Here is a 24381-nt window from a genome sequence, read left to right on the forward strand (position 1 = left end):
CCCATAACATTGCTTTCTGTCACATCTTTTCTATTTGCTGTTATAATTTGTCCACATCCGGGGGCTACTCTTTGGAGGTCTATATAACTGCCAATAGTGTCTTTTAACCCTTACCATTTCTTAACTCAACCTACAAATATTCTATATCTTCTGATCCTATGTCACCTCTTTCTAATGATTTAATGTTGTTCCTTACCAACAGAGCCACACAGGCTTACCATTTCGGTACATTGTGTATCCTTGGACATTCAGCTTTCAATGACGGACATCCTTTAGCCACAACTCTATAATGGCCACAACATCATGAAAGTGATTTCTTATGCAGCGTGCATTTAAATATAAAACATTTCACTGTTTAGGTTATTTTTGACTATGTGTCCCTGTTGTATTGCAACTCATCCCATTTTTGCAATTTTGTCCCATCTGGCTATCCTTCTACACAAACTCCCTAACAGCTGTCCCCCTCAGCCTCCCAAATGATTCAGAGTTCATCCAACTCCAGCTCTAATCCCCTAACATGGTCTGTCATAAACTGTAGTCGGGTGCATTTTTTGCAGGGATACCGTTGGATTCTCTGACTATCCACATTCTGCAACAGGAGCACGTTCCTGGTCTAGCTACCATTCCCTTGAGGAAACCGTTCGAAAAACCGGTCTATGTCTTGCTTCTACCTCACCCCCTGCTTATTGAAGCCTTTCAAACCAAATCAATTTAAGGAAATTCCCACTCCTATATTGGGCCACTCACATGATGGTCGTTCCACTTGACCATACCTTCCTTTTATTGGCTATAGCTTATTAGCCAATGGAGACACTTAAATAAGCACCTACCTCTCTTGTAGCTTTTTAAATACTTGTAGCCCCTGACGAGACCCATGAAATGCTCCTTTGTAAACTTTTCTCCTCAATCTGTGTAGCTTTCTTGCTCTGCAAATAGATTGGTCCCTCCCTAATTCCCATTACTTGATATTAATTCACCCTTCTAATTGATCAATATTCCCTTTAGGTACCCTTTTCCATTTCACATATTTATAAAAACAATCTATTTTTCTATTTCCTCTAGGTTACTTTCATAATCCATCTTCCCTTTATTGTTTGCTGAGTGGTTCTTTCTTCCTTTTTTAAGTTTTCCAATTTTCCAGTTTCCCACCACTCTTGGTGACTTTGTAAGAATAAGCTTTGAGTTTGATGCATTCCTCAATTTCTTTAGTTATTCAAGGCTGGCGCCTTCCCCCATTGGTCCTCAACTATATAACCTCTGTTCTTAGTACTCCTCCCTCATCCAACATATGACCGTTGTTTTTTGAGTAATAATACATGGTCTGGTCAAATATCATGTGTTGCCTGCTCATTACAACATCTAGGTGGTTATTTACGCACCTATGAACAACCATTGGTTCTCGACGTTACTGGATGCAAGGATACTCCCCGGGGGATACTTTACTTGAGTGCTTGGTGTTCTTTCACAAGCTCCTTGCTCACTCACAGTGATATCATCAGTTGTGGGACCATCGAAATGTATAACTGGGAGTCCACGAGGCTGGGGAAAAGGCAGGATGTTCCGTTTCTTTTTATTAATTAAGAAAAATTCTCACACAAAATTATCTAAAGATGAGTAAATCAGTACAAGAAAAGGGAAACAAGTTTTGTTCCAATCCTTATGAAAATCAACAGACTGCTAAGATCTTCTGTTACCGCTTATACATTTTTCAGAGGCTGACCATTTCCCAACAATGCAGCCAAATCCATTCAGGCACCATTAGTATTTCGTAGTGGAGGAGTCACGTGATGGAGTAGTGTACTTACCACTACAGCAACTCCTTCATGGACAAGTGAAGTTGACGCATATAAGGCAGATGCATGCTTCCCAACATAAAGGGTGGGACTGCAATAAGAAAATTAAAATACATAGAATATTTAGCCATTAGAAAAATATGTAACCACATGTTTATTTTCTTGAACAAAAGAATGATGATTTTAGTTAATGTTAGTTCATCATTCTGTTTTTCCTGAAATGGTGCTTTTAGCCAAACAGGTAAATTGTAAAACTACCCATAGAATTTCTGCGTATAGCTTTAACACCTGTAGTTATCATAAGTGCACAAACAAAACTCTCATGCATTGGTTCAAAGATGCATATTAATTCAGAAAACCAGCAGCCATTTTTTGTTAAGATTTGCAAAGGATGTTCCATTCAAGGTTCCTTTATGTCATGTCTCGTCTCCAGAATGGAGGACCATCGCCTTCCCAAGATCGTGTTATGTGGCGAGCTCTCCACTGGCCACCGAGACAGAGGTGCACCAAAGAGGTACAAGGACTGCCTAAAGAAATCTCTTGATGCCTGCCACATTGACCACCGCCAATGGGCTGATATCGCCTCCAACCGTGCATCTTGGTGCCTCACAGTTCGGCGGGCAGCAACTTCCTTTGAAGAAGACCGGAGGGGGCGTGGCAAGATGGCGTAGGGAACAGACGTGCCTTCCAGACCTCTCCTGACTCTAATTTATTGTTTTGTCTTTAAGTGCCCGTTAAAGTTCTTTTAAAAGTTTATAAATAATAAGAGGTGTTGGATTAGTACCTAATGGTTTATATGCAAAAAAAAAGGTAAAAGAAAATATCAACAGACTGTTAAAAAACTACATTTTCCAAAATTGTCTGAGCCTACTTGTTTACAAGAAGCCAGGTCTCAACGTAGAATGGATCCAGAGGAGGACGTGCAGAGTTCGGCATTGAAGCTTCGTTTTAAGCCGGTGAGGCTCTCTGAAGGTCGCACTCAACAGCTTTCAGAACAAGGGGCTGGACGGGTGCCAGTGTTTCGCACGGTGGCCACTGCAGGTGTTGTTGCTGAGGTTTTGACAGGTGAATCAGCTGGGGCGCCACCAGCTGGAGAGTTAAAGGGTTGTCATTCGACTGCTATAGTGGTGGCGCTGCAAAATGCATCTTCAATTACAACGGTTTTTCCAGACATCGATTCAGTGAAGATGATTAAAGAGATTTGGCTTAAAGATAACCCTGGCATTGCTGGGGGGACTTTGAGAGGGATTTTTATACGAAGTCAAACTGCTAGAAAAGATACTAAATTAAGGGAAGGGACAGAAGATCCCGTGGTTTCTAAGGAACAGCAAGACCCCATTATGCCTGAATCTACTTCTGTTGAAATGTCTGTTAAGGATCTTGAAGATAAGATATATTCTGTATCGAGTCATTTAGCTAATTTTGTGAACCTGTTTATTTCTAAGATTAATGCGATGGCAGAAGTCATTAATGGAGCTTTTAAGCTTGAAACTATTGAAAGATTTGAAATGTGTGATCAAGGTTTAGTCGATGCACAGGATCAACTGCAAGATGAAAATAGAATAATTGAAACATTGCAGATCCAAAATAAAAATTTAGCAAAAAAGGTTGATTATTTGGAGAACCAATCTAGACGGAACAAAGTGAAAATTGTTGGTTTGCCAGAAGGCATAGAAGGACCAAATCCAAGAAAATTTTTTACTGAATGGATTCCACGAGTGTTAGGACAGGATAAATTCCCTGAGGGTTTAATACTGGAACGTGCTTATAGAGTTTTAAGAAGAAAATCTTTTTCAGGACAGAATCCAAGATCTGTTTTGATCCGTTGTTTAAACTATTGTGACAGAGAGACAATTTTACGTACGGCTATTAGAAATGCCCAGCAAAATAGATCTCCTTTGATGGTTCAGAATAATCCTGTTTTCTTCTATCAAGATTTGAGTCAAGAAATTATGTTTCAACGACGCGAATTTAATTCTGTGAAAGAACGGTTGTGGAAAAAATGACATAAGGGAACATTCAGGTATTCTGCAGTACTGAAGATTTTTTAGGATGGAAATTAGCCAAAGTTCTTTGATAATCCTAAAGAGGTTATGGACTTTGCTCAGCCTCTACCAATCATGCAGTTTCAGGAACGATGTAGCCCTTCAAGGTCTCCAAAGAGAGTAGAGATGTTAGGTGGGATCCAGTTTTTTAAAAGAAATGGAAGCAATGGTGACCGAAGTGGTAACGTTGATTTAAAAAAATAAATCTTTTATCTTTTTTTTGAGAAGAGTTTAAATAGTTTAAATAATGATGATAGTTTAATGAAATGGGAGTTGGGAGAGGGAACTGGGTGGGCACTAGTTTCCAGAAGTCATCAGCTACCTGTGAGTTATCTCACACCCAATATTTTGGGGGAGTTACCGCTTTGGGCAGTTTAAACAGGAGGAGGTAGTTGTGACCTCCGACCTGTTTTTTTTTTCTTTTTAATTTTTGGGTTAAGAAGTGAAGGTTTTTTTATTATTATTTCTTTAAAAATAAATAATTTTTTTTAACTCTTTTTGTTTTCTGATTGTAATTGAGAGGGAATTAGGAGATTTTTTTCTCTCCTTTTTTTTCTCTTTTTGGGGGGGGGTTTTCTCTTTTTTCTTTCTTTTTTAAGAGGATGATGTCACAGAAGATAATAAGTCAAAAATTGAGGATGTTGAATTAGATGAAGAGGAAGATGAGGGGAAAGGTGATAAGAAGAAAAAGAAGAAAATTAAGTACAAACATTGAGGGAGAAGAGTTTAATAAAATTAAGTTAATTTCGATAGAGAATTTTGAAGATGTTATAAATGAAGAATATGGAGAATTTTATAAGAGTTTGAACTCTTTTCTTTTTTTTCTTTTTTTATATAAGGGGAGGGGAAGGGAATAAAAAGTTTATCTGATTGTTTTTCTAAGGGATGTTTTTGTTCTTTCGATGAATTATAAAGGAAACTTGGTATTAATGGAAATTCTGTATTTATGTATTATTAATTATGATTTTTTTGAATAACAGATATGTGGTTGATATATGATTTTAATATTTGAACTTAGTTTTAAAGTGGATTTCATTTGTTAAATACATGTAGTATGTTTGATTTAAATATATGTTTAAGGGTATTATTTTAGTATTGATATTTTTGTTGTTGTTAAGTTTTATCCTTTTTTTGTAAGTGGGGTTTTTTCTATTTTATTTACAATATTGTTAATTAATTCTTTACTCTTTATTTTGGGGGGAGGGTTGGACTAATTTTAAATTAGATGATTAATGTTGTGTTATAATTATTGGGGGGGGTTAATTTGTGTAGTTTAATGATGTAGTATTCTAATTTTTATTATCTTATTTTTTATTATTTCTTTAAATGTAATTTTTATTTTATTCATGTCATAAAATTTTAAATAAAGTTTAAAAAAAAGAAGACCGCAGAGCCCACCTCACTGACAAAAGACAAAGGGGGAAAAACCCAACACCCAACTCCAACCAACCAATTTTCCCTTGCAACCACTGCAGCCATGCCTGCCTGTCCCGCATCGGACTTGTCAGTCACCAATGAACCTGCAGCAGACGTGGACATACCCCTCCATAAATCTTCGTCCGCGAAGCCAAGCCAAAGAAAAAAGAAGTACAGAATATGTAATATCACACAAAATTGCCATTAGTGTCGCAGCGTTCATTACAATAAATGATTTGTTTAACAAAGCAGTTCAAGTGGAAATGAATAAGAATAGCTCATTTCAACTATATCCATGGTTTACAGATTTCTAGAACTACAGAAATTTGAATGTGCATTTGAAATTCCCTCCCAAAACTCCCTTTCTTCCACTTCTATTCCTTTCAGATCCTCCTTAAAACATACCTCTTTGACTATCCTTCTAATCATGCCTCCTAAGATGGCAAATCTCTGGAATTCTCCACCCTAGAGGCCAGATAACATTGGAGGTGTTTGTGATAGTATGGATACTATCACCAATGTATATATTTGTATATATTTACATATAGCAGTAGTGATTGGCTGAGAGCTGTAACCACGCCCACCGGCAGGTCATAAAGGGCTGCTCCTAATCAGACCTAGGTCAGTCTGGACCGGTCGACCTCGATGTAATATGCTCCACTCTTTTGCTAATAAAAGCCTTGGTTTGAGTCAACAAGTCTTTGGGTCATTCGACGCGCTACAATTTTATTTGCAAAAATTTCAAAGGATGGAGCGAATCCTGTGACCAGAATGCCTCAGCATCAACCCGCAGTCAGCTACTGCCCAGAGTGATTTCAGACATTGGGTGAGGTGCTTCAAGGCGTATCTGCAGTGCTCTGACCCCATCGTGGAGGAAGACACCGACAAACTGCTAGTGCTGATGTCCATGGTGTCCATGAGGGTCTACGAAAATATTCAGGATGCAACCTCCTACACAGCCGCCGTGAACATGCTGAGGGGACTCTACGGGTGGCCTGTGAATAAGGTCTATGCCAGGCATGTGCTGTCGACCAGGAGGCAGCAGCCTAGTGAGTCTTGCAGAGCCTACCTCCAAGCACTGAGGTTACTGGGTAGAGCTTGTGCATGCACCAACAAAACTGCAGCCGGGATCATTATGTGGCTGGGGTCCAATCTAACGAGGTGAGACAACGATTGTTGGAACACGGGGGAGACAGCCTGGTGGAGACTGTTCAAATCTCTGAAACGATGGAGGCTGCAGCCCTAAGCATGGACACCTATACACAGGGCTGGCCCCCCTGTTACGATGTGAGTAGAACACCTGCATTTAACCCAGCTTCCCCGCGCCCTGTCGATGGCTTCGCCGCACTACCCGACGTGGCCCCAAAGTTCTACTTCTGTGGGAGGAAGAAGCACAGCTGATCCCTGTGCCCCGAGAGGAAGGCCTGCTGTCAGAAGTGCCGAAAGAACGGCCAGTTCACCACAGTCTGCTGGTCCAAAATGGCCACCGCCAAGCACAGTGCCTCGTGCAAGGCCCAACCGCCTTTCCCAAATTCAAATTATTCGTCCTCGGAACTCTCATCCAATGAGAGCAAGGAATTGATAGTGTGGCAACACTTGACGTCACGATGCAAGCACCACGCGTGGAAGGTGCCACCCTCGCAACACTCCACCCTCGCTGCTGTGACGCTGATCCCCGATCCACTCTCTGGCTGCCAACACTCCATCCCGGAGACCTCCTGCCAGTGACAGCCCACACCAGTCCCCGCACCCCACCTCTCCACCCTCCGAGTCGCTCCTCCAGCACTCTTTGCCAACCTCACCCCTCGCTGGAAACTGATTACCACTAAAAGCCAGCAGTACAGTTTCGGGAACAGGAAATTTATTAAAAGCGAGGTGCTCAGACTGCTGGACGAGGGCATCATCGAGCCCAGCGCAGGTCCCTGGAGGGCACAGGTAGTAATGGTGAAGAACGGGGAGAAGCTGCGGATGGTGGTTGACTGTAGCCAAATGGTCAACCGCTTCACACTCTTGGACGCTTAACCTCTTCCACGAATCACGGATGTGGTGAATCAGATCGCTGAATACCGTGTGTTTTCCACCATCGGCCTCTGATCAGCCTACCACCAGCTCCCGATCCACACAGAAGATCGCCTTTTCACGGCCTTCAAAGCGAACAGGTGTTTGTATCAATTCCTCAGGGTCACAAATGATGTTGCGGTCTTTCAGCGAGAGATGGACCAGATGGTAGACCAGAATGGCCTAATAGCTACATTCCCGTATCTGGACAATGTCACCATCTGTGGCTACGACCCGCAGGAACAGGATGCCAACCTTGAGAAATTCTTCCAAAAGGCAAAATGGCTGAATTTGACCTACAATTTTGAGAAGTGTGTCTTCCAGAACACTCGCCTTGCAATTCTAGGTTGCATTGTGGAAAATGGGGTGGTAATGCCAGAACCCAACCATATGCGCCCTCTCATGGACCTTCCACCGCTCTCAAACGTTGCCTGGGGTTTTTTCCTACTAAGCCCAATGGGTCCCACAGTACGCTGATAAGGCTCAGCCACTGATTAAGTCCACCTCCTTCCCCTTGTCAGCGGAAGCCAGAGTGGTCTTCGACCACATCAAGTTGGACATCGCTGCGGCCACTCTGCACGCCATACAAGAATCCATACCCTTCCAGGTAGCGATGTGTCCAACTTTGTGCTGGCAGCCACCTTAAACCAGGCCGGTAGGCCTGTCAACCTCTTTTCTAGGACCCTCCAGGGCCCAAAAAGCTGACACTCCTCTGTCGAGAAGGAGGCCCAGGCCATCGTAGAGGCCGTACGTCGTTGGAGACACTACCTCGCTGGCAGGCACTTTACACTGCTGACCGACCAACGCGTGGTCTCATTTATGTTCAGCAGTAACCATCGGGGTAAGATCAAAAACAACCAGATTGCCAGATGGAGAATCGAACTCTCCACCTTCAACTATGACATTCTGTACTAGCCTGGTAAACTCAATGACTCGCCTGACGCCCTTTTCCATGGGACATGAGCCAGTGTACAACTGGACAGGCTGCAGAGACTCCATGATGAGCTATGTCACCCAGGGGTCACCAGGTTTGCACACTTTGTGAAGGCCCACAATCTGCCCTATACGGTCAAGGAGATCCCAAGCCTGCCCAGTATGCGCTGAGTGCAAGCCCAACTTCTTCCGGCCTGAGAAGACCCACGTCATTTAAGCTACATGACCCTTCGAATTTCTCAGTGTGGACTTCAAGGGCCCCCAACTGTTGACGAACCGTAATACCTACATCCTCATGGTGATCGATGAGTACTCCCGCTTCCTGTTCGCTATTCCTAGCCCGGATATGACCGCCTCCACAGTCATAAACACTCTGCACAGCATCTTTGCCATTTTTGGGTTCCCCCGTTACATCCACAGTGACCGGGGGTCCTCATTTATGAGTGCGGAGCTGAGGCAGTACCTTCTGGATCACTAGCTACAACCAAGTGCGGCAATGGGCAGGTCAAAAGGGAGAATGCCACCGTCTGGAAAGCAGTCACCCTCCGGTCTAAAGTCCTCCCCACCACCTGCTGGCAGGATGTCCTCCCAAACACCTCAGATCCATCAGATCCCTGTTATGTACTGCCACCAACGCTACATATGTTCTCGTTCCCACGGAAGTCGGAGTCGGGAACCACCACACCAGCTTGGCTGATGGTCCTTGGACCTGTCCTACTGAAAAGTCATGTCCAGTACTCGAAGAACGATCCCATAGTCAACCGGGTAACACTGTTACACGTGAACCCGCACTATGCTTACATCGAGTACCCAGATGGGCAGGAGGACACGGTCTCAGTAAAGAACTTGGCCCAAGCCGGGTCTAATATTGTCACGTTCCATTTACTCTATAAAGCTATGGAGAAGAACCCACCCAGGCCAATAGTGTGTTGACATTGGGATCAGACAGCATCAACTTACACCAATTGGGTCTTTGTAGTAGATGGCTCTTTAGTGAACTGGTACTTCCACTTTATCATTCGAATGTCTTGAGAGTTAAAGGTGAGGTACCGCAGTGTTTCCATGGCAACATTGAGGTGAGGTATTTGGTGAAGGCTGTCCTGTTGCCAAATGAACATCCCTACTACAGGAGATCCATAATTCTGCATCCAAAGGACATGGCCTGATGCTCTGTCCACGGTCACTACCAAACCATCACCATTTGATGCAAAATGAGCCATCTCTGGAAAATAAGAAATAAGAGACTACCTTCAGTAATTTCTGCAAATGAGAACCTGATATTTCACTTTGGAAGGGGATTCAATAAATTTTAGTTGGCAGTGAGATCTGAAAACGTCAGTTTTAAAATTCAGAATTAAAAATGTAGAACTTACTATAGTCCAAGTTTTCATTGCTTAAAGGAGCAGAATAGTCGGAGTAGGTGGCATTCCAGTAGACTTCACGCGTCTTGGTATCGTACATGGTGATCATATACTCTGTCAAGTTGGACAATTAAAACGTTTACTATACCACTTCAATTATTTTCTTCATGACTAGAAAACAGGGAATTTTACCGAAGTAACGTGTTGAAGATCTCTGATACGATGGAGACTAAGGGAGACTTACTGACTTAACGGATGATGATGCTGACTCAGACATTACCGTAAAGGCTTGCCAATCATGGTGTAAGCAGAGGAGATTGAGAAGAGAGGAGAGGAAAAGAATGTCCAGGTTGAGAAACTAAACACAGCAGATGAGCTCACATTCTAGAAAGGCTAGCTGTGTGAAATTGTTGATTTAAGTGTTGAGTCTCAAAGACTGCCACTTGTTTACTTGGAAGCGGAGATGCTGTTCCTCAAACTTGTCTGAATTTTGCTAGAGTAGTATAAGAGCTAATAGGCAGAGAGGTCAGAATAGGAATGAGATGGAGAACTGAAGTGAGAGGTAATCGGAAGCTGAGAATTATCCTTGCAGATTTAATGGAGGCATCATCAAAGCGGTGAGTAATAAAGTAATAATTCTGTTGCTGCCATTGCTTTGAACTCAAAAAGCCTTTGACTCAATTCATACAATTCATACACAGGAACTGAGGAGTTCCCTTTTCAAATTTGGCTGTCTGTAAAAAGTTGCCTCTATCAATTTCGTGAAGGACTATATGAGGTTTTGTAAACCAATAGGTTCACAGCAGACCCAATCTCAATCCAAGCTTCCTTGCTGCCATGCTGCCACCTCCAGCAAGCTTCCTGCTGGAGTGAAACTAATCCCCGAGACAAATTGGAAGTCATTCAACCTACATTGTTTCCGCTCCAGAACCAAGGCACTTCAGGCATTAAGTCGATATAGACAACGTATTTGGAGGATGAGTTCTCCATCATCTTCAACTCATTCACTGAAGCATATGGAAAGCAAAGGTGTAATCATAATCAAGGACCTCTCATAATAAAGGTCCACAATGAGATCCTGAAAACAGACCATTTTCCAGATCTTGGGAGCCACTTCTCCCAAAGAAGTGAACATCAATAATGAAATTCACGAGGAGTCACGTGATGGAGTAGTGGCCGGACGGTGAACTCCAGCCCTCTCCAGAAAAGTCGGGAAAAACAAGAGAAAACACAAAGGCACAGAAATAAAAGTTACAGAAAAGTGAGTATAAAGGTGGAAAGAAGATGGCGACAAAAAAAGAAAAGTCGAAAGCAACGGTAAGAAGAGAGGAAGAGAAGACAAAGGAGGAAAAAGGTGAAGGCCTTACCTGTCCGAAGAGGCCCGCTGCGGAGAGAGAAACCCGCTCCCTCAGGTCGGTAAATAATGGACTACAAAAATGGCTCGCAGAGCCGAACAAAAGTGCGCAACCGCGCATGCGCGAAGTTTCGCGCATGCGCGATGCGAATGAAAAAAAACACACCGACGGGAGGGGGGACCAGCTGGGGAGTCGATCTCCACAGCCGGCAACGACAGCTGCAGAACACCTGCAGCAAGAAGAGACCACAGAAGACAATAGAAACAAGATAGAAGAGGAGGAAAGGGCAGCAAAGAAACAACAGATGGCCAACCCAGAGGAAGAAGAAGAGGAAGAGTATGGTGAAATAGAAGAAGAAAAGAGAGGCAAGGTAAAGGATATACTTGCTCTTATTAGAGGATACATGGAATCATTTAGAGAATGGCAAACACAGGAATTTAAGGATTTAAGAAAAAGAATAAACAACACAGAAGAGAAAATAAATAAAATGGAGATGACCTTAACAGAAATGGGAAAGAAAATGGACAAGATGGAAGAGCGGGCAGTAGCAGCAGAAATGGAGGTAGAAGACTTAAAAAAGAAATTGGAGGAATCTAATAAAAAAACTAAAGAGACACAAGAACTACTAGCTCAAAAAATAGATACAATGGAAAACCATAACAGAAGAAATAACATAAAGATAGTGGGCCTTAAGGAAGATGAAGAAGGCAAGAATATGAGGGAGTTTATAAAAGAGTGGATCCCTAAGACCCTAGGATGTCCAGAACTACAGCATGAAATGGAAATAGAAAGGGCACATAGAGTATTGGCCTCTAAACCACAACCACAACAAAAACCAAGATCTATTGTAGTAAAATTCCTAAGATATACTACAAGAGAAAAGGTACTGGAGAAGACAATGGAAAAAGTAAGAGAGGGCAACAAACCACTGGAGTATAAAGGACAAAAAATCTTCATTTATCCAGATATAAGTTTTGAACTCCTAAAGAAGAGAAAAGAGTTCAATACAGCAAAGGCGATTTTATGGAAGAAAGGGTATAAATTTATACTAAAGCATCCAGCGGTATTGAAAATATTTATTCCAGGACAACAAAACAGACTATTCGCGGATCCAGAAGAAGCACGAAAATTTGCAGAACAATTACAAAAATAGACTGAGGGAGGAAGACGGGTAATGAGAGTTAAAATGATCACGACTGATATGTATGTGGGTAAAGACAAAAATAGACTGAGGGATGAAGACGGGTAATGAGAGTAAAAATGATCACGATTGATATGTATGCAGGTAAAGAGGTATAAGAGTGAATAGAGACAATGAGCATACATGAATGTATCTGTACTTAGAGGAAAATATGGATAGTATAGACAAGAATTAATAAGGGAAGGTAATGGAATAGAGAGAATAAGGAGGGAATTAAAAGAGGGACCTTTGTGACATATGAAAAGTGAAATCTTTTCTGGGGGAGGCGGGGTGGGGGGAAATAGCGGTCACTGCAAAATCAGTTGACGCTTGCGAGTGGATTCGCAAATCCAAATGGAGAGGGGAGATGTGGTTGTCCGACAAGGGATAAAGGACAACTCAGGAGGTGAAGGGGAGATTGGGGATAAATAAGATAGAAATAGGAGAATAAGGAAAATGTTAGATGTTGTAGGAATGTTGTCTTATAAAGAGTTGAAAATAAGAAAACAGAAATGGAAAAGGAGGAAAGGTAATGATGGAAAAACGGAAAGAGAAGATAAACAAAATATAAAAGGGCTACGCTGAACTATATGTCTTTAAATATTAATGGAATACATAACCAAATTAAAAGGAAGAAACTACCAAATTTAAATGAATAAATGTATTCCATTAGAAAAAATAACATATTGGTTAAGAAATAACATTGAAATATTCGAACAAGTATAGGAGCCTTACATTAAATACAATAGCGAAAACCTACCGGGGACAAACATTACCTAAGTTGATGGAAGGAGAAGGAAAGAAAAGAATGGACTCAGTAGAATTTCTGGTGTAATTTGGTTGAATGACAACATTGTCTGACTGGCTTAATGCAACCTAGATTGTATACCTAAAATGGATGAGAGGGGGGGGTGGGGGGGTGGTTTGGGAGGAAAGGGGGGGGGGGGAGAAAAAGTCACTGTATATGTGTGAAAAGAAATAGTGTATATCATGGCTAATGTGATTTATGGTGTGAAAAATAAAAAAAATTAAAAAAAAAAAAAAAAAAAAAAAAAAAAAAAAAAATAATGAAATTCACTGTGGTCTTTAATACATCTGCGCAGCCTTTTTCTGCCTTAGGAAGAATCAGAAGGGTTTGAGCCATAATCTCTTCAAATATGGCAGAGACTTCTACTCTCACAATAGCCTAATCAGCCAATTCAGAATCCTTAAAAATTCTGAGTGACAGCCCGAGAATGATCACAATCTCACAGGCAAATTTCATGCAGTTAAGAGTCCACAAATAGTAATATGATATAAACCAGATATTTTATTTCCACACTGTAAATTGAAATATAAATATTATGCAGAATACTGTGGGCAGTTCCCTTCATTTTCTTCCAATATTAATGTGGATCTTTTATGTTCACTGCAAAGATAGATTGCTCATAGGTTTAATCCATAATGTCTCCAAAGACTCCTCTCTCTTTCAACAATTCCAGCTGTCCTGCAATTTCCCTGACACTGATTGCTTCAATGATCCTTCCTCTTTAATTAGTCCACAAGGAATTTTAAAAGTTCTTCATACATCTAAATTATTTTAAATGAAATCCTGTCATTTGAAATCATCATTAGAGCAAATTTGAAATAGATCAACATTGAAATTTTCCTTTCAAAACTCACATAAAGTAGTCTCGTTCTGTTTGATAATGTTCATACCTGTTCGCCCAATGTACAAGAGAGGTGTCGAAGGACACATGTTCCCCGACATGTCTGTGCTCAGTGTGCTCTGCTTTTCCCCAGTTTCAGGATCTACCGCAAACCACAGGTCCTGTTTCTTGCCTAGCAAAAGAAATATTAAAACTAACTACTGGTGAGTCATCAGTCATATCAATAAGCTTAACAGCAAATTTTAATCCATTTTAAAACTACTTCAATGAACACAGCATGAATCTGATTAATAGCAGCAAATCAATCATTATGTTGTCAGAGAATTAAATCTGGAATTGCTGGGGATGGAGTAATGAGTAATGATGGCTTGGCTTGCATACTCAAGTCTGGAAGAGTAGGCCTCTTCACACTGCAGGCGAGTGGTGACCCTACTTGGACACGGGTAAAATTCCAGGGAAGGCAAGACCTCCCGGGCCTTTCACACCAGATTCCCTGTAATTTGCCCTCCCCGGCAATTTGGGGGGGTCCCACCGCCAGCGATGATGTAGTGAGTGACACATTACACTCAGAGTAAGTCCGACTGGAAGTCAGAAGAGAGTGTGTGTGTGTGTGTGTGTGTGGGGGTATGGGTATATGTATCTATATTTATATGTGAGTATATATATATTATATATATATATAAACATGCACGCGTTCTCTCACACACCTTCATATAGAGCAATTAACAAACAGCAGAATGAACTGATTTATTGAAGGCAAATTGAGGTTGACAAGCTTAAATGCTGAAATGATGATGCAGCATGCAAGCAATGATGTCATGGCGCTTCCCCTGCTTGGCCATTTGCCAATTCAGACCGCAGGGAGAGGGTGGCCCAGGAAAATTACACAGGTAATTACCTAAGAGGTAGGGTGGGCTAATTTTCACATTACCAGTTCATGGGAGGGTTTCCAGGAAAATTTCCTGGGAATCCCCATTTTACACGACGGTGTAAAAAGGCCTAATGAAAGGAGTTTGACTGGGGCATACAAGTCCTGACTTGAAAAAGGATAAGGTGAATTCTTTTTGTAAGATGTTGCGAGTTTTGGAACTCTCACAAAGGGTAGTGGAAGCAATCTTTGAATACCTTTAAGGCAGAAGGAGCTAAGCATGAGGACAAAAGGTAGATGGGAATGCGAGTTAAAATTACAATCAGATCAGTGATGATCTGATTAAATAGTGGAGCAAATGTAAGAGGTCAAGTGGCCATATTTGATACTTGCATTTTTTAAATGCAGAATTAGAATTCTCAACCTCTGTCCAATTCATAGTCCACAGAGAGAAACAACATGGAACAGGTTCTTTGGCTCATCAACTCCATGCTGGCTACATATGCATCTTACAGGAATTTTCTTCTATATCTATCCATTGTTTTCAAATATGTTCTCATTCTCTTTCTATACATTATTTCAATGTAATGTAGCAGAGTCACTACTGCTATAGCCAGATTATAGCTCACGGTTATAGCTCCTGGGCTGTAGCTCGAAACTTGCAGCAGAAAGAAGACATGCACACCGGTTGAGCGTATTTGACACTGAGTTTATTCAGGGGAAGCTCTGTCTTTTATAGTGAGCTCGGCTGCATCACCAACTGGGTGTGGCTTGAGCAGGTCAGCCACTGATTGGTCGATTCCAGCATTCGGGCCCCAATTGGGTCACCTGTGATCCGCCGGCAGTGGTTGGTCAGTTTCACTGTTCCACCAGCGGCCTATGGAAACAGGCATCTCATCTCGTGCGAGGTCTTGTTGGTTGCCGCGTTTGATGGCCATTTCCGGTGTTGTTCCAAGGCGTGGGCTGCTACAGTACCACTTTTTAAAAAAATTCCACACCTAATTTTAAAATTCTATATGACTTCTTTCGTAAGTGCTATATTTTCATCACTTCGCTGATTATTAAAAGTAGACTCATTAATAAATGTAAATCTAATACCAAATTTTTCTAACACCTTAAATAAAGTTCCGTTCTAATCTATGAAAGGCCTTCTCAACATCTAAAGTACAGCCACTGCAAAATCAGCTTTCTTTTGAGATAAATGTAGTAAACTAATCAATCTAGCAACATTGTCAGCTGTTTGGTGTTTTTTAATAAAACCAGTTTGATCCATATGAATTAAATTTTGTAGATATCTAGCTACTCTATTTGCCAAAACCTTAGCTATAATTTTATAATCAGCATTTAATAAATATATTGGCCTATAGGATTTTAACAAATCTCTATCTTTCTTGGGTATCATAGTTATGATTGCATTTGAAAAAGATTCCAGTAGAGAATGGGTTTCCATTGTCTTTTTCAACACCTTCATAAAGGGGGGTATTAATAAATCTTTAAATTTCTTATAAAATTCTGGTGACTTACTACTTTGGAAAGAATTAAGAGCCTCACTAATTTCTCTTACCCTAATTGGAGCATCTAAATCTTTCTGATCTTAACAATTCAAGACAGACAGACTAATTTGAGACAAAAAAATTATCAATGTTAACCTCATCACTAACAAGCTGAGATCTATATAATTAAAATAAAAATCATTAAATGAATCATTTATTTCTTGAGGTTTATGAGTAATTTTCTTAGAATTCTTATTGATAGCATTAATTATTCTAGAGGTTTTTTCTGCCTTCAATTACTAAGCCAAAACTTTGTGTTCTTTCCCCCAATTCATAATACATTTGTTTAGTTCTCTCAATTAATTTTTCAGTTCTATAAGTCTGCATCATATTATAATAAAATGTCTTCTTTATTAAACTTTTCCTTTTATCATCAGAAATACTTCTCTGCAAGTTTTTTTCCAAATTCTGTCTCTTTTTCCAAATAATCTAATTCTTTAACATATTCCTTCTTGAATTTTGCTATCTTATTATCTGACCTCTTAAGTAAGCTTTCAAAGCATCCCATAAAATATATATTGTCCACTGAATTAAAATTAATTTCTAAAAATTCTTGAATTTGTTTCATTATATAATCACAAAAATCTGTCCTTTTCAAGAGCATAGAGTTAAATCTCCATCTATAAAATGATTTTTCCTTTTCAGAAACTAAACATGACATCAAAAGTGGGGAATGATCAGATAAAACCCTAGTTTTATATTCTGCATGCATGACTTTTCCTTAAAAACATATCTATTTTATAAGAATAAAAAGAATAATCTATTTTCTTCCAAATATCTATCAAATTCAAACCTTTCATCAAATTCAAAATCCTTTTTGCAGTTTTAGTAACTAACTTCTGTGACTTATCCAGAATTGGATCAAGGCAACAATTAAAATCTCCTCCATTTAAAACCTATTCATATGCTTCAGCAAGATGCATAAAGGAGTCATGAATAAATCATCATTAACATTAGGTGCATATATACACAGACGTGTCTGAATAAATTTGACAATGTACCAAAACACACCTCCCAGCAGGATCTGTGATCACAGATTGAACCTTAACAGGTACATTCTAATTAATCAAAATAGCAACCCCTCTTACTTTAGAATTAAATGATGAACTACCTAATCTCTTTATAAACTGAATAATCTCCTTCACCTATCAGTAAAATTTCACTTTTTTCCCAGTTAACTTTATATCCAAACAAAGATCCATATTGTGTTAAACATTCCTTCAAATGTAAAAGTGGCTGAGCTGGGTTTGTTAAATACACCAATACATCATCAGCAAATAGATTAATTTTATACTCCTCATCTAAAACTCTCATATATTTTGTCGTATCAACTGTGCTAAAGGTTCAATCACTAATGCAAACAAAGCTGGAGACAAAGGGCAACCATGTCGAGTTGAACGAGTTAATCTAAAAGGTTCCGAGATCTGACCATTTGTCAATACCCTGGCTATTGGTTTATTGTATAAAGCTTTAATCCAACCAATAAAAGAGAGATCAAAGTTACATTTCTCTAAAACTTTAAATAAAAAGTTCCACTCAACTCTGTCAAAAGCCTTTTCTGCATCAAGAGATATCACCATCGGATGGTCGGGGCACTGTCGATGTTTATTAATCAAACTAATTACTCAAAGAATATTATCTGAAGCATACCTATTCTTTATAAAACCTGTTTGATCAACATGTATCAACTTAGGTAAAAATTTAGTCAAGCGATTCGCTAATACTTTAGCTATTATTTTATAGTCTATATTCAACAAAGAAATTGGTCGATATGAAGAGGCCTTTAACGTGTCTCTATCCTTCTTAGGAATTACAGTAATTAAGGCACTAGAGCATGATTCAGGTAAATCATAATGTTCCTTAATTTGTCATAACACATCTCCAAACACTGTAAATAAATCATCATAAAATACCTTATAAAATTCAACCGAAAACCCATCATCACCAGGTGATTTTCCACTCGGCATTTCCAACATAGCTGATTTAATTTCTAAATCAGTAAAAGGAGCCTCCAGCTCTAATATGTCTTCTTCTCCTAGTGCCAGTAATTTCAACACCAATAAAAAAGAGTCAATCGAACCATTCTCCTGTTTTTCCTCAGAAGTATATAATTTCTTATAAAATGAATAAAACTCATTATTAATCTCATGAGGTTTGTAAGTAATAGTCAAATTCCGTCTAACTGCATTAATAACCCTTGATACCTGTTCTTTCTTTAACTGCCATGCAAGTACCTTATGTGCTTTCTCATCCCATTCATAATACCACTGTTTAGATCTATTAATCAAACATTCAAATTGATAAGATTGCAACGTATTATATTTCAATTTCAATCTAGACAACTCAATCTTCTGATTTTCTGTCGTATCTCTCTGAAATTCCTTTTCTAATTGATCAATCTGTTTCTCTAATTCAAGACTCTCTGTCAAATAGTTCTTTTTAACCTTAGAGGTATAACTAATTATTTGACCTCTCAAGTATGACCTCTAAAGTAAGCTTTCATTGCATCCCACAATATAAATGTACTCTGAACGGAGTTAACAATTTATTCCAAAAAGAGATTAATTTGTTTCTTAACAAATTCAATAAATTCCACTTTTTTTAACATCGTATTGAATCTCCAACGATAAGCTACATGAACTTTTTCAGAACTCTCATAAGTAAAATACAACAAAGAATGATCTGAAATTACCCTACTTTTATATTCTGCTTGCAATATTTTCCTCTGTAAATGTGCTGATACTAAAAAAAATCAATTCTAGTAAAAGATTCATGTCTAAATGAATAAAAAGAAAAATCCTTCTCTGTTGGGTTAAGACGTCGCCAGATGTCCACTAAATTAAAATCTTTCATCAAAGCTCGAATTTGAATTGCCATTTTAGATTTTTTTAACATTTTTTGGAAATTTATCTTGTAAAGGTTCCAAAACACAATTAAAATCTCCTCCAACCAAAACATTTTCGTTAGTTTGTCCCAAAAGCAAAAATGCATCCGAAATAAATACTTCATCATCCATACTCGATGCATAAATGTTAAGTAAAGTTCAAAATTCATTATTAATGCATTCAGTTCCATATCAAAAGATAAATTTTTATGTGCAAAATTGCTACTCCCTTAGCTTTAGAATTAAATGAAGAAAAAAAACATGTCCAACCCAATCCCTCTTCAATTTTATACTTCTTTTTCATTCAAATGCGTCTCCTGTAAAAAAGCAATATCAATCTTCATCTTTTTAATGTAAGCCAAAACTCACTTACGCTTGATTTAATTATTTAATCCTTGTACATTAAAGGTGGCAAATTTCAAATTCGACATATCTAATACAATTACTAAATACCAAAAATAGTCACAAAATTAATAATAACTAAGAAAAAAAAGAAAAATTTCTCAAATTAAAATATATAGGCCCTCCAAATAGAAATAATATTCGTTAATAAGAAAAAAAACAAGAAAACAAACTACCAAAAGGTAGTTACTCCCTAAAAAAACTGGGTGTGGATTACCCACTAGTGACTGATGACTAACAAAGAAGTTAGTGCAATCCCCTCCTCTCCAGCCAGCCAGTCAGAAATATTAACATATTACAAAAAAAATTTAAAAAAATTCATCCTTAAGATTCCAGTCCAGATGGTGAACTGATTTCAAGAGTAGATGAACTCTTTCCATTCCCATTCTTCCCATTCCCATTCTTTCCATTTCTGCCATTTTGTCCATTTCCATCAGATTTTCTTTTAGGAGATAATGGTGGACTCTTTCTTTGTCCTCTGACATCTGGTAACGAATTAGCAAAAAATTGTCTCATCCTCACTCTCAAAGAATTGAAATTGATAGTTTCCATAAAACACTTTCAACACAGCAGGATAACGAAAAGCAAATTTGTAACCTTTATGCCATAAAACATCTTTAAATGAATTAAATTCACGTCAACGTCTGATGATACCTTGACTCAAATCAGGATAGAAGAAAACTCTACTATTCTGAATTATCATTGGAGCTTGTCTTTGAACAAGCTGCAAGTCGAAGGATTGTCTCTCTGTCCAAACAATTCAAACAACGAATTATCACAGATCTTTGTGACTGACCAGATAAAGGTAGTCTTCTTAAAGCTCTATGTGCTCTTTCCAATACCAAACCATCAGGAAAGGACTCTTCCCCCAACATTTGGGGAATCCAATTTTTAAAAAAATTTAACAGGATCTTGACCTTCTATACCTTCTGGCAAACCCACAATTTTCACATTATTTCTTCTGCTTTGCTTTTCCAAATAGTCCATTTTTCTTGTTAACTCTTTTTCCCGGGCTCCTAAATCTTTAACTGATTTTTCCACCTTTACTATTGTTTCTGTATTGGATTGTACCTATTGTTTACATTCAGAAAAAGAAGCTTCAAATTTTTTGAAGTTTTCTCAGTTTTCTTTAATTTCTGCTTTTACCACATTTAAGTCTGAAATTATAGCAGTATTCATTTGAACCACCTGATTCAATTGACCAGTAATAACATCCAGATAAGAAGCAATACATTCAAGCATCATATGAACAGGCTGAAGTGCAGTTTGGAATGCAGGATCCGGTTCCATGATTTGTAACTCACTTTCTTCCAGCTCTTCTTCCATTTCCTGTACAGTGGCAGAATAAGGTAAGTCCTCCTCTTGTTGCTCTTCAAAAGGTAACATTCTGGTCGTTTTGCTGCAGGTTTGGACACCCAATGACGACTCCCCGACTTCCTCAGGGGGTTGTCTCTGCCGTCTCCCCGCAGACCATTTTTTAATAAAATGACAGAATTATCCGTAGTTAACAACACCACCCAAGCGCATAGTCGCTGCAGACTGCGTGTCTGCCATCGGGAATCTTCTTCCTCCACGCTCCTGTCTCTTCCAACAGGAGAGTTCCTTGTAGCAGGCCTCCAGAGTCATGCCCGACTTCTCGGGAGCGTGCTCCTTCCTCCGCCGAATGGGTTGAACCAGCGCCATCTTGAGACTGGTGAGTAACTGTTACCTTAGGTTTTGTCCCCACCGGCGATCGTTGAAGCTTGGGGATTGCTGAAAACGGATCCGAGGCTGTTCCAGGTTGTTTAGGCCCCAATTCTTCTGCACTTTGAAACTGTATTTTCTTTTGTAACTGAGACTTAGTTTTTTTTTTACATTAGTAGCCATAATAGCTCATCAAAATATCAAACTAAAAATTAAAGTTTTAAAATTAAAAATAAAGGGTTAAAAAATGGGCATTTAAAAGTCTGTCCAGAGAGGGCAGGGATTACATGTCTGATCTCTACGCCATCTTGCCACCCCCCCTCTTTTAAATTTTTGATGTTCTTTCTCAGTTAAACATGTCTTGTAAAAAAGCAATATCAATGCTCATTTTTTTAATGTAAGCCAAAACATTTTTACTCTTAATTTTATTAAGTCTATTTATGTTAAAACTTATAAAATTTAATATGTTATTTACCACCATTTAAGTCTGAAAATTAAATAACTCTCACCACCCATCCCATTGGACCCCCGCTCCATACAAACATTTGATTATATTTGACATCGCAAAGCAAGAAAAAAATAGAAAAAGAAAAACCCTAAAAAAAATGACACTGCAGTACGCTAACTTCACTCCCCTTTGTGAGGCGTGCTGAAATCATTCCCCTTTATGAAGCATACAATTGCTTAAAACAAAAATTAGTTGGTAGTTGACTCTTTTCTGGTAAGCTGTGTCTCTTGAACTCTGTGGTTAGTACCACTAAAACAGTTTATTATTTACCCTAATGGACCTCAGTATTTTCAGGCATTTTGCACCGTCACTCTTAATATTATTTATTTATCTTGATAACGTAAACATCTAATCAAAGTCAAGCATGGTGTTTGTCCCAGAAATGGCTTCATTCTTTTCTTTTGAAAATTTTATTTAATTTCACATATATATTAAAACTTGTACATAACTTTCTTGTTCAAAAATATTAAAAATTAATGCATAGTGATTTTGAAAAATTTCTTTCCTCCCATCCTCCCTCCTACTCCCAACAGCCTGATAGAAAAGAAAGAAAAAGGAAAAAAAGAACATCTGGATATTATTTATAAAAATTACTAAAACTATCAAATAAAATCTAATATATCTTAATTTTTAGGAGTTGGAAGATTCAGGTTGGGAGAATATAACCTAATTCCTACAATTTGAAAATATGATTTCCAAATCTTTTTTAAAATTTCAAACTCATCACATCAATTATATGTAATCTTTTCAAGTGGTATACAACTACCTATTTCATGCCATTTATTCATTCCCAAACACACATCTACCTTCCAAGTTACTGCCACACATTTTCTAGCTACCGCTATGGCTATTTTAATAAATGCTTTTTGATATTTATTTAATTTCAATATCAATTCTGTGTCAAAAATATTTCCAAATAAAAAAATATTTGGATATTGAGGTATCTTAACTTATGTAATCTTTCCAAAAATAAACCCAATTCTATCTAAAAGGGTTTTAATTTTGAACATTTCCACATAGAATGTAAAAAAAAGTACCTATTTCTTTATTACATCTAAAACATTTATCTGAAAAATTAGAATTTAATCCATTTAATTTCTGTGGAATAAGATATAGTTGATGTAAAAAATTATATTGTACCATTCTGTACCGGACATTAATTGTATTAGTCATATTATCCTGACAAAGTTTTAACCAAGTTTCCTCTTGAATATCCATTTTTAAATCTTTCTCCCATCTTTATCTTGACTTATGAACTCCTGATTTATACATTGCTTTTTGATAAATTATATACATAATTGAAATAAACTTTTTAATATTTTAACATAAATAACTTTTACGACATAAATAACTTTGTTCAGGCAATATCAAATCTCAACCTACATTTTCTCTTAAATATGCCTTTAATTGATAATAAGAGAATATTTTTTGTTTTTTATTCCATACTTTTCAATTGTTCAAATGTCATTAAATATGAACCTTGAAAACAATCTTTTGTCTTAATTCCTTTGTTAAACCAAATATTTAAAAAAATATTATTTATTGTAAAAGAAATAAGTTGATTCTGATTCAATATCATTCCTGGTATCTGAAAATTTCTTATTCCCATTTCCAAATATATTTTACTCATATTTTAAAAAAGATGTTTTAACAAAACATCTCCAATAAAAAACATCATTCCATTTATATATAAAATTTTCAAATTTATCTTCTCCTATTTTATTCATTTCTATATGAATTGTGCTGCTCTATAATAATTTTAAAAATTTGGTAATTGTAGTCCTCCTAATTCAAATTTTCATGTTAATTTTTCTAATACAACTCTTGCCATTTTTCCTTTCCAAATAAATTTCCTTACATACTCATTTTGTTCTTGATAAAATGTTGATGGTATAAATATAGGTAATGTTTGAAATAAGTACTGTACTTCAGGAAATATATTCATTTTTATACAATTAATCCTTCCTATTGATGTTATAGGTAGTTCCTTCCATTTCCATAAATCTTAAACAATGGTGTGTAATTCAATTTAAATGCTAGGCAAGTTATTGTCGATTTTAATACCTAGATATTTAATTGCATCTCTCAGCCATTTAAACTGACTTCCCCTTTTACATCGCTCATAATTTTCCATTACTGTTGGCATTATTTCACTTTTATCTCAATTTATTTTGTAACCAGATACTACACCATATTCTTTTAATCTTAAATACAAATTACTTAATGACTTTCCTGGTTCAGATAAATACATTACAACATCGTCTGCAAATGAACTAATCTCATGTCCCTTCCTGTCCACTTTAAAACCTTTAATATCTTGGAATTAAATGAAAATGCTGCAATATGTCCTACCCAATCTCATTTCAATTCCTGATGTTCAACTTCAGTTAAATGTGTCTCTTGTAAAAAAAAGCAATAACCACTTTCATCTTTTTCATATATACCATTATTTTGTTTTCCCTTTATTGGGAATTTTAATTCCATTAATATTAATACTTAAAAATTTTTCCATTTTGCCCATTAAGTATTATAATACCATCTCTCACCCATACCTCATCACTTCCAACTCCTAGTTCTACTATATTATCATATTTAACACAATTGTTCTGAACAATAACTGTTCCAGATGTAAAGAAAAAGAAAGGAAACCCTGTAAAGATAGAAAAAAAAGAATAGAGAGACCCCTCCTAATG

The 24381-nt window shown here is 37.8% G+C and overlaps 1 protein-coding gene across 7 annotated transcripts in view; it reads right to left on the reverse strand.

Moving 5' to 3' along the window:
- ern2 (endoplasmic reticulum to nucleus signaling 2) overlaps nucleotides 1–24381 on the reverse strand; it is a 158816-nt gene that overhangs the window by 41420 nt on the left and 93015 nt on the right. For all 7 annotated transcript variants that reach the window (XM_069906036.1, XM_069906033.1, XM_069906035.1 and 4 more), the window contains 5 exons: nucleotides 13840–13962; nucleotides 9619–9720; nucleotides 9206–9467; nucleotides 1806–1884; nucleotides 1380–1539 (listed from right to left, as the gene is read on the reverse strand). In XM_069906036.1, the coding sequence (XP_069762137.1) occupies nucleotides 1380–1539; nucleotides 1806–1884; nucleotides 9206–9467; nucleotides 9619–9720; nucleotides 13840–13962 (726 nt within the window). The remainder of the gene's footprint in view (nucleotides 1–1379; nucleotides 1540–1805; nucleotides 1885–9205; nucleotides 9468–9618; nucleotides 9721–13839; nucleotides 13963–24381) is intronic.

The sequence above is a fragment of the Narcine bancroftii genome, chromosome 12 (assembly GCF_036971445.1).
Source record: "Narcine bancroftii isolate sNarBan1 chromosome 12, sNarBan1.hap1, whole genome shotgun sequence".
Taxonomy (NCBI): Eukaryota; Metazoa; Chordata; class Chondrichthyes; order Torpediniformes; family Narcinidae; genus Narcine; species Narcine bancroftii.